General features: G+C 53.2%; 1 protein-coding gene across 1 annotated transcript in view; it reads right to left on the bottom strand.

The window, feature by feature from the left end:
- Positions 1 to 3334: 3334 nt before the first annotated feature.
- The window catches only part of COL23A1 (collagen type XXIII alpha 1 chain), a 344194-nt gene continuing 337860 nt past the window's right edge, over positions 3335 to 9668 (bottom strand). Inside the window, exons 21-28 of the mRNA XM_012813370.1 lie at positions 9483 to 9539; positions 9206 to 9232; positions 8128 to 8190; positions 7993 to 8046; positions 7685 to 7711; positions 5785 to 5838; positions 5463 to 5549; positions 3335 to 3382 (exon numbers count right to left, since the gene is read on the bottom strand). Of these exons, the coding sequence (XP_012668824.1) occupies positions 3335 to 3382; positions 5463 to 5549; positions 5785 to 5838; positions 7685 to 7711; positions 7993 to 8046; positions 8128 to 8190; positions 9206 to 9232; positions 9483 to 9539 (417 nt within the window). The remainder of the gene's footprint in view (positions 3383 to 5462; positions 5550 to 5784; positions 5839 to 7684; positions 7712 to 7992; positions 8047 to 8127; positions 8191 to 9205; positions 9233 to 9482; positions 9540 to 9668) is intronic.

Below are 9668 nucleotides of genomic sequence, written 5' to 3' on the forward strand. Positions count from 1 at the left end.
CCGGGCTGGGGATTCGAACCCGCCACCTTAGGTGTATGTGGCTGGTGCCTTAGCCGGTTGAGCTATAGGCGCTGAGCCTACAAGCTCTTTCTTGTCTATACCACCCTGGATGTGCTTTTTATCATTGTGAAATGGGTCCATCTCTTAGGGTTATAAGGACCAGCTGTGATGGAAGATGTGGAAATGCTTTGCAAGACTGTGACCCTTGATCAGTCTTAGGGTCGGGAGGAGAGGGAAAAATCAGAATTATGGGCATTTCTGGGTGCTGTCTTTCACATATTTCATGCAGTTGACCCTCACTGAACCACAGTCTGAGGGGTAAGTACTGCCATCCCTTTTCACAGATGAGGTGACACATTGCAACTTCTAAGATGGCTACAGCAAGATCTTCTATTCCACATTTTCTTCTTAAAATATGATGCTGACACTTCTCCCATTCAGAGGTAGGGTCTCTCTCTCTGCCCTTTAATCTGGCAGAAAGTGACACTGGATGACACTGAGGCTTGGCCATAACAGGTGCCATAGCTTGTGCTTGGTTCACCTGGGGTATTCACCCTTAGAATCCAGCCACCATTCTGTGAGGAAGCCCAGGCCACATGACAAGGCCACAGGTAGGTGTTCTGGCCAGTTGAGGCCCCAGCTACAGCCAGCATCAACCAACATACATGGGAGAACTTAAGCCCATCAACCCCCAAATCTGTAATAAACAGAAATTATCATTTTTTTTTTTTTTTTGTAGAGACAAGAGTCTCACTTTATTGCCATCGGTAGAGTGCCATGGCATCACACAGCTCACAGCAACCTCCAATTCCTGGGCTTAGGCGATTCTCTTGCCTCAGCCTCCCGAGTAGCTGGGATTACAGGTGCCCACCACAACGCCCGGCTATTTTTTTGTTGCAGTTTGGCTGAGGCCACATTTGAACCCACCTCCCTTGGTATATGGGGCTGGTGCCCTACCCACTGGGCCACAGGTGTGGCCCGGAAATTATCATTGTTTTTAGATGAAAAAGTTTGGGATGATTTGTTACAGTCTGATAATCATCATAAAGGAGCACCTGGGGGCTTAGTGACATGAAGTGACTGGCCAGAGTATTCAGCTGCTATGTGTCCTTGAATCTGCATCTTGCTAACTTCAAATCCTGAACTACCTCCTCTGGTTTCTGGGATGGCTCTGATGCAGGGAGAGCTTCCTTCTCTCTTCCTACCCAGCAATGGCCAGAATGAAAACTTTAGCAGAGATGCTACAGTGGCAATCCACAAGGACAGGCACACCCAGACACACATTTGTGGTTTATTACACACAGCAATATCCATCAACACAGAAATGGCAGGCAAGTAGCTAGACAGAGCTGCTTGCTGGGAATGCTTTCTAGAGATGGAAAAGCCTCTTGTCATAGCATAGGTGGCTCTAGTCGCACCCCCCCGCTTAGGCCAGCTGGGAACCAGCCTGAAGTTCACTTTGTCTGCAGGACTCACCAAGAGGACCATTTTTGTAGGCTGACCAGTTCTGGGAGGGAGACTTGGGGCCAGTGAGACCCAAACTCTGAGCTGGAGGCCAGCCTGCTCAGGCCAGGTAAGGTCCCATCCTGTCTCTGCTCAGGGTAATTGGACACAGAGGCAGGAAATTAGAAGCCAATCCAGACTGGGACCCTCTGTTCCCGACATTTGGGGACCACTGCAGCTAGGTACACATTGCAGCAATCACAGAGCTTGACCACACTAATCCTGGCCAGAGGATGTGTGTTCTCATGGCAGGGTGGCTTTCTGAGGCCTGCTGAACGTGGCAGGAGCTGGACCCTCCATGATGCTATCTCCTGACTGTCTCCTGGGTCCAGCTGCAAGTGCTTGGTGGGAGTCTTGTCCAGGGGGACCAGAGGGCATGGGCAGCTGGTTGCAACTGGGTCCAAGCCCTGGACCTTCTTGGTTGGAGTGTGTCCCAGAGGCTCCAGAGCTTCAGGGGGCGGTTCTTGCAGGGCAGTGCCACAGCTGTAAGTCCCTCCACTAATCAGCTGTCTGAAGGCCCAACCCAGGATCTTTCCAGCCTCACCTGAGCAGGTGCTTTCACCCTTGTCTCCTTTCTGAGAAAGCCAAGTCCCGTGGGTGCCTCTCAGGTGCACATTTTCCCCAGATTGGCCTGTCCACTTTCCTGCAGCTTCACATGCTGATTCTGGCGCTGGGTAGGCATACTCTCAAATGTTAAAAGGCCACAGGTGGCACATCCCATGAAAAAAGATCAATATATTATTGTTTTGTTTTTATAAAAATTAAAAATGTCCACACAGATCTGTATAGGTGTGAGCTGCATTGGAGGGTCACTGGAAAAGGAGGAGAGACTGAAGGTGATGGGGGGCCCAAGAGGCCTGGAGGCTCCGCTCCCATCTTGGCCACTCTGCTCTGGCAGCCCCCATCTGCCCATTTCCTCAGGAACTCCTGCTGTCCCTCCTTTCCTTCCCCTCTTTTCTCTATCACCATTCCCTCTCAGCAGGGCCATTTGGACAAAATCCAAGGAGGCACTGATGGCTTTACACCAGCTGGGCCAGGTGTCAACTGAGTTTCGTGTGGCCAACAGGTGGGTTACAGACAAATCACCCAGGACCTCAGCCCCAGGCGTCAGCCACAAGATGGGAGAGTCAAAATCAGGGTCAAGAAAGGAAAACCCGGCCAGGTCTGGTAGCTCATGCCTGTGATCCTAGCACTCTGGGAGGCTGAGGCAGGAGGATCACCTTAGTTCAGGAGTTTGAGACCAGCCTGAGCAAGAGCAAGACCCTGTCTCTGCTAGAAATAGAAAAGTTAACTGGGTGCTGTGATGGGTACCTGTGGTCCCAGCTACTTGGGAGGCTAAGGCAGGAGGATCACTTGAACCCAGGAGTTTGAGATTGCTGTGAGCTAGGCTGACACTCTAACCCAGGCAACAAAGTGAGACTGTCTAAAAAAAAAGAAGGGGCTGGGTACGGTGGCTCACACCTGTATTCCTAGCATTCTGGGAGGCTGAGGCAGGTACATTGCCTAAGCTCACAGGGTTGAGACCAGCCTGAGCAAGAGGAAGACTCTATCTCTAAAAATAGCTGGGCATTGTAGTGGGCGCCTGTAGTCCCAGCTACTCGGGAGGCTGAGCCAAGAGAATGGCTTGAGCCCAAGAGTTTGAGGTTGCTGTGAGCTATGACCCCACAGGACTCTACCAGGTGACAAAATAAGACTCTGTCCCAACAAATAAAATTAAAAATAAAAAAAAGAAGGATGCAGGAGAGTGCTGCAGACACCCAGAATGCCGAGTAAGCCCTTCTACCCCTGTGTTCTCCCCACTCCCCTGAGCCTGACTGAGAGACTCTTCCCTTCAAGGTACCTTATGCCAGCAGCCAGGCACCGGCAGCCCGTCGGGGCCCTGGAAAGAAAAAGGTTTCAGTGGCAGGTACTGGGGTCTGGCCAGCTCCTTAAAATACCACATACCCCTTCTCTGGTCTATGGGGAGATGCAGTCCAGGAAATGCCACATCTGTCCACCCAGGCAGCAGAGTCATTGGTAATGATGGCCCCTCACTGATTTTGTCCTGAGTGCATCCGCCTGTGTGCTTTGTTGGGCCCCCTGTGCAGTGTGCAGAAACAGAGGGCACTAGGAAAGAATAGGTGTTATGCCAGACTTACTAGCCACGAGGGTGCCCTGGTCTGGGCCCTGCCCAGGGCTCTGTGGCCTCCTGCCTGGCAGCAGTGCCAATGGCTTGGACCCCTCACCCTGGGGACCTGAGAGCTTTCAGGCTTTGGGCAGTAATGCCTCCAAGAGGTGTATCCCGCACTGCCTGCCCTGCCCCTGTGATGGGATCTGAGCAGAGGACAGGGAGGCTTAGGTTATCAGGGTGGAAATGAGCATGGGGGGTGGGGCTATCTGGCAGCATTGGCCATGCCACTCAAGCAATGGAACACAAGCAGGGGCAGGCTTCTGCAGGCAGCCTGAAGGGTGGGGAACCTAGAAAGGGACAAAGACTAGGGGCATCAGCCTGGGGCAGGAAACACTTCATGCTATTTCAAAGCACAGACAGACAACGGGCCTCAGATACATAGAGCATACTCCCTGGAACATTCCCATATGTATGCTGGGGCACAGGGTGGGGACCAAAGGGAAGGGATGGAGGAGGGCAGAATGGGGAGGAAGGCTGAAGGCAGGGAGGGTGGGGCAGAGCAGAGGCCCTGGCCACCCAGAAGGCCTCACAGCACACAGCACATAGCAGGCCAGACAGCCTACTGCAGGGGAGGGCCCAGTGCCCCTTGCCAGGCTGAGCCAGCCTGGAGGCCCTCGCTGGCCCCTGCATGTAAGATTCTCCTGTTTCAAAGGAGACAACGGTTTACTGACTTGGAGGGAGGTCCTGCCCTGCTGCCCCAGCCCTTTCTACGTGCTGCCCACGCTGCTCTCCATGTTTTTTTTTCCTCATTTACTTCTTAAAACCTCTGGAGTGAGGGGTTCCCATGCCACTGCATGGATGAGGAAACTGAGGAACAGTGGGCTAATATGACTCGTTGGGAGCAATTGGGGAGGGTCCCTGGCCCTGACGCTCTCCAGAGGGTGAGGGCAGTTTGCTCATGTTGCAGCTGGAGTCCCTTCTCCCTGGGCCCCCAGCCAGGGTGTCCAGGTATGGGCATCTGGCCAGTTTTAGTATGAAAAACCAGCTGTTTTGCTTTTTTCTTCTGGGCTCCACTGGGAGAACATGACGTGTAAACCCTCCCTGACTTCTAGAAAAAGGAGCTGAAGTTTGGTTGTGCCAGGCTCTGGCTCTGGTGGGCTACAGAGGGCTCCCAGGACAGGGTAGCAGAAAGGGGCCCAGAACACATGTGGGGATATGGGGAAGGGCCTGGGGCATCCCTAGCCAAGAGAAAGGCTCTTTTGGGAAGTGGGAAGGAAGAGAAGGGACACAACCAGAGAAGTCAGTGGGTCCCACCCCTCCAAGGTGGGGAAGCTGAGTTCTAGCCCTGCCTGGCCTCAAGCTCAGAGGGGGTTGGACCCAGACTATGGACTTGGGAAATAAGGATGACAGGTCAGGCACTGTCCCTGTACTCAGCAGCTTGCCTATGCCAACTGGACTTCCCTCCCTAGGCCCTAGCACCTCTTGGGTGCCCCTGACATTACAGTTCCAAGGAAAGCCAGCCCTCAGTCTGGTATAGCCCCTTTCCACGCCCTACCCAAGAAGTCTAAGGAAGGGTCCCCACTCAAGCCAGGCCTCCCGTTCTGCAGAGGGGCTGGGTCCCTGAACCATGCCTATGGTGAGCAGTCAGGTCCAGGGCCAGGGGAGCAAGGATGATGGTGGCAGCAGCAGTAAAAGCAGCAGTGGCCCCGGCAGTGTGGGTGTGCTGGTGCAGAGCCAGTGGGGCTTGAGACTTGCAGCTGAGCGCTGAGGACAGGGAAGATGTTGGCCTGCCCCTGGGCAGGGACTGAAAAGATCTGGGGTGGGGCCACCATCCAGCTCCAACACATACCACAGGACACGGCTGGTCCAGGCCTGGCGGTCCTGGCTCACCCTTCTGGCCCTTCACTCCTTTACGGCCGGGGACCCCTCGTTCTCCCTGCATTAAGAGGAGAGATGATGGTATTACCCCTCCAACACTTCAACAACTGTGTAAGCCACCTGGCCCTGATGCTTCAGCGCAAGCCTCCTCCCACCTCCTCCCTGTGAAACCTGCTTCTCTCCACTTGCTTCCTCCTCCTGTTCTCCTCCTCCCCTCCCCCCAGCTCCTGTCCCTTCTCCCTGCCTCCCTCCTCCTATCTCCCAACCCCTGGTTCCTGTCCTCCTGGCCCTACCTTTTCTCCACGCTCACTCCGGTCACCTTTTTCACCTCGGGGTCCAGGGAAACCCTGACAAAAGGATTCAAGGTTAAGGCTGAACATGAGGTTAGAGATTTGCCCCTCTGTTATCTGCTTGTCCCTGCTGCTCTTGCATCCACCCCACCTCCTCCCTCCATGCATTTTTGTGGCATAAGCTGGCCTGGCCCCAACTATTAGGTGACACATGTGCTGGGTATCAGGCCGATATAGAGAAGAGCATACAGTTAGGAAACCAGCTCTATTCCCTTCAAAATAGACCACTGTCAGTGTCTGGATGGGAGCCCTCAGGCAGAGCTGCCAGCAAGGAGCTTCCTTTCCCATCACAGTCAGATCCTGCTGCACTGGCCTAGGCTTGGCTGGGCACAGAGACCCCAGAAGCCCATGGAAGTTAGTTATGTCAACATCTTGACATATGAGAAATAGTGACCTCTATTCTGTGCCCTTGGCTCAATTTCTTGTCACTCATCTATCTGTCCATTCATCCAACCATCTGTCCAGCATCCACTAGGAACTAGGTTGGACACTGGAGACAGAGAAAGGGGTTTGACATGTTCATTCCCTCATGTCTAACAGGGCAGGCAAGAGTGCTAATTATAGTCAATGCTCATCATCATGACAGTGGCATGAAACAAAGGTGGCAGAGTGGTGGAGGGAAGAGCTGTTTTATTCAGGGCTGGAGGTTAAAGGGAAGCTTGCTTCTGATCAGAGGAGGATCCTTATTTCAGCGGGGCCTAATGGAGCTGAAGGAGGGTCCCAGGGTTTGCCAGGCAGAGCAGATGGGGATGACTTTGTGACAGCATGCTGAGCTTCTGGCTTCCTAGCAGGTAGCTGTGGCCATATTCATGGAAACATGGGGTCGCTTTAGCTCAGCTCCCAACTGCATCCTGAACTGGAGTCAAGCTTGTCTTCTCCTGTCTCTTCTCCGTAATGGTATGAACACAGCCTTCCACGTCAGAAACCCAGCCCGTTCCTTTTCCTTGTCCACAGTTGCTCTTGAAGGTGACCTTCTCTTTTTAAAGTCAAGAGTCCTTGTAGCCCTGCAACTGTTGCTGTGTCCCTCGAAATAGCTATTGATTTTCCTGGGATCCACCTCCCTTCTCATAATCCATTGGCTCCACCTCCAGGGCTGAGCATGTGATCAGGCCTTGCATTCCTGTGGCAAAGTGATGGTTTAGTGTTGACCTATGTGGGGCCAGTAAGACTCCATGAGACTGTCTCTAGAAAGCTTGAGTTAGGCAAATATTCTTTCTTCTGGGTTTGGGGCTGGGAGGATGCAGGTTTGGAGCTGCAGGCTTCACCTCACTACTATATGGAGCTTGGGAATGATTCCCACCAGGGCAAGCAGAGACAAAGATCCACATGTGAACCTCTGTACTTTTCAGTTATAAGTAATTATCGGCCAGTTTAATATGTTTTCTACCTATGTTACCAAAAGAGACTTGATGCATTCAACGTTGGGCTAACGCTTCCCTTTCTTTCCTTCTCATTATACTGCTCTAGCCTTATCGTGTGTCACCACGGTATTGCAATAGGCTCCTAACTGAAATCCCCAATGCCTTGTTACAATGCATCATCCATCCTTCGTCCCTTCATCCATCCATCCTTCCTTCTGTCTATCCGTTATCCATCCATCCACCATTCATTATCCATTCATCCATCCATCAATCCCCCATCCATCAACAATCCATTCATCCTTCCATAAAGCACCAACTGCGGGCTGTCCACTGCACTTGGCACTGTGAACACAGTGGGAATGAGGAAAGTTTCAGTCCCAACCCTGGGAAGGTGGGTCATGCTTGAGCTAGCCAGATACAGTTATGTATGAGCAGAAGATACACACAGGAGGTACCAGAACACTAAAAGTTGAGACACTTACATCTAGTCCTGGCTCCCCAGGTCTGCCCTGAGAAGAGACACAGAGGGTGAGAGATGCTGGAGGAGGGGGATACTGGGAGCAGAGCTGCTGGGAAGTTCAACCCTGTGTGATGGCCAAAGACACAGGGGTAGGGAGACCCACCAACCATGCAGGCACAGAGGACAGAGCAGACATTGCATCCACAGAGCCTGAACTCTGGCCCTGTGACATGCAGGGACCCCATGAGGTACAGGGTTGAGCACCCAGACCTGAGTGACACTGTAGACATGTGGCCATAGTTGGGGAGGGGATTTGAGCAAGGTGGTTACCTTTTCTCCTTTGGTTCCTGGTAGCCCAATAAGGCCCGGTGGGCCAACAGGCCCCTGGACAGAAAAGGACTGGGTCAAAAGGCAAGCCAGTTACAGGAGTAAACGTCTAGGGACAAATAAGGTGGTAACACTCACAGGCAGGCCGCTGGGGCCTCTCTCGCCTGATGTGCCCTTCTCTCCTTTTGCTCCATCTGAGCCCTGGAAGCAAAGGGTGAAATTAAGGAGAAGGGGTTGGACAGACAGCTTAGGGCCTGCATGGGAGCTGGTGTGCATGGCAGAGGGAGAGATCCTGGCTCCCACGGCCTGGGCCCAGCTCCCTCCATGGTGAGGATAATCAGAATGAAGTACGGGCATGCACATTTCACCTTCCCAAACTCTAGCTCCCTCAGTAATCATGGAAGGTAGTTGTGGTCACCCCATTGCACAGATGAGGAAAGGAAGCGCAGAGAGGGACAGGGACGGGGTCCCTATACAACTGAGAAGCGAGGAGGCAGGGTTGAGTACCAATCAGGTTCTGAACTCTAGCCTCGGACCTGTCCCTGACAACACTTGCCTCTTCAAAATACTGGCGAGGCCTTGGGAGAAAATAGAACAAGAAGCAGTGCACCTGCTTAGGACGCATGCCTGAGCCCACTCAGGACTGGGATTCCCCCATCCTGCCTATAAGCTAGGGAAGCAGAAATATGCTCTTCCTTAGGGTGAGGCCCGGTGCACCAAGGTGCAAGGCCAGATGGCCTTCCTTTCTATGTCTGCCTCCTTGGGGCAGAGGGCACAGGCAGGCCACACTTGCAGTTTTAATTTAAGGGCATAGAACATGACATTATGTAATATACACCAACTCTAACATGAAACTTCATGTTCAGGCTGTGGGCAGTTGGGAGACAGATGTGCATGGGGGACGTGGTGGGAGAGGCAGAGAAAGGTGGAGAAGGTGAGGAGGTAGAAACAGCGGGAGATGGACCAGAGGAGGAGAGAGACAGACTGGGTCCAAGGTGGAGGGCAAAGTAAAAGAGCCCCAAGTAGGGGTGGGGCAGCATCAGGCCTGAGGACATCAGGGAGGTTGCACTCCTGAGATTTGGAATGTTCAGACACTGGGAAGACCCAGGGCTGGGGCTCAGGCTGGGTATGTGTTCCTCACTTGGCCTATCAGAAGGGCTTTTGATGCTGCCCAGGCTATGAGTCTGAGGTGAGTAGGAGGTTTATACCCACTTACCTTGGGACCCTGAACTCCCTGAAGGCCCTGGAAGAGAGAGGAGAGAACAGATCAGAATGTCTGTCCAGCTGGGTCTAGACCTCAAGGTCAGGGTATGACTGTAGTGGCCACAAAGGATTCAGGCCATTCTCTGGCCCCTGTGGCCATGATTTGGGCTCTGGCCTTTTTGCTGGACATGCTAGGCTACCCCCATGAGATGCCTGTCCTCCCCTGGCTCTGGGGCCTGAATTCCCCACCCTCTTGGTATCCTGGCTGATTCAAGCCACCCCATACTTACCATGGGGCCTGGGGGCCCAGGAGGGCCAGGGGGCCCCGGCTCCACTATGATCTGGGCCTAGGAAAGTTCAGAGATAACTTAGTCACCCACTGTCTCATTATCCCTCACCCACCCACACTTTCATGCCCATCACACATTGGCTGAGCACTCTCAGGGTACTGGGCTCTGGGTCCTTCCTGCCCCAGG

Source organism: Otolemur garnettii, unplaced genomic scaffold (assembly GCF_000181295.1).
Source record: "Otolemur garnettii isolate 467f Iridium unplaced genomic scaffold, OtoGar3 scaffold00261, whole genome shotgun sequence".
Taxonomy (NCBI): domain Eukaryota; kingdom Metazoa; phylum Chordata; class Mammalia; order Primates; family Galagidae; genus Otolemur; species Otolemur garnettii.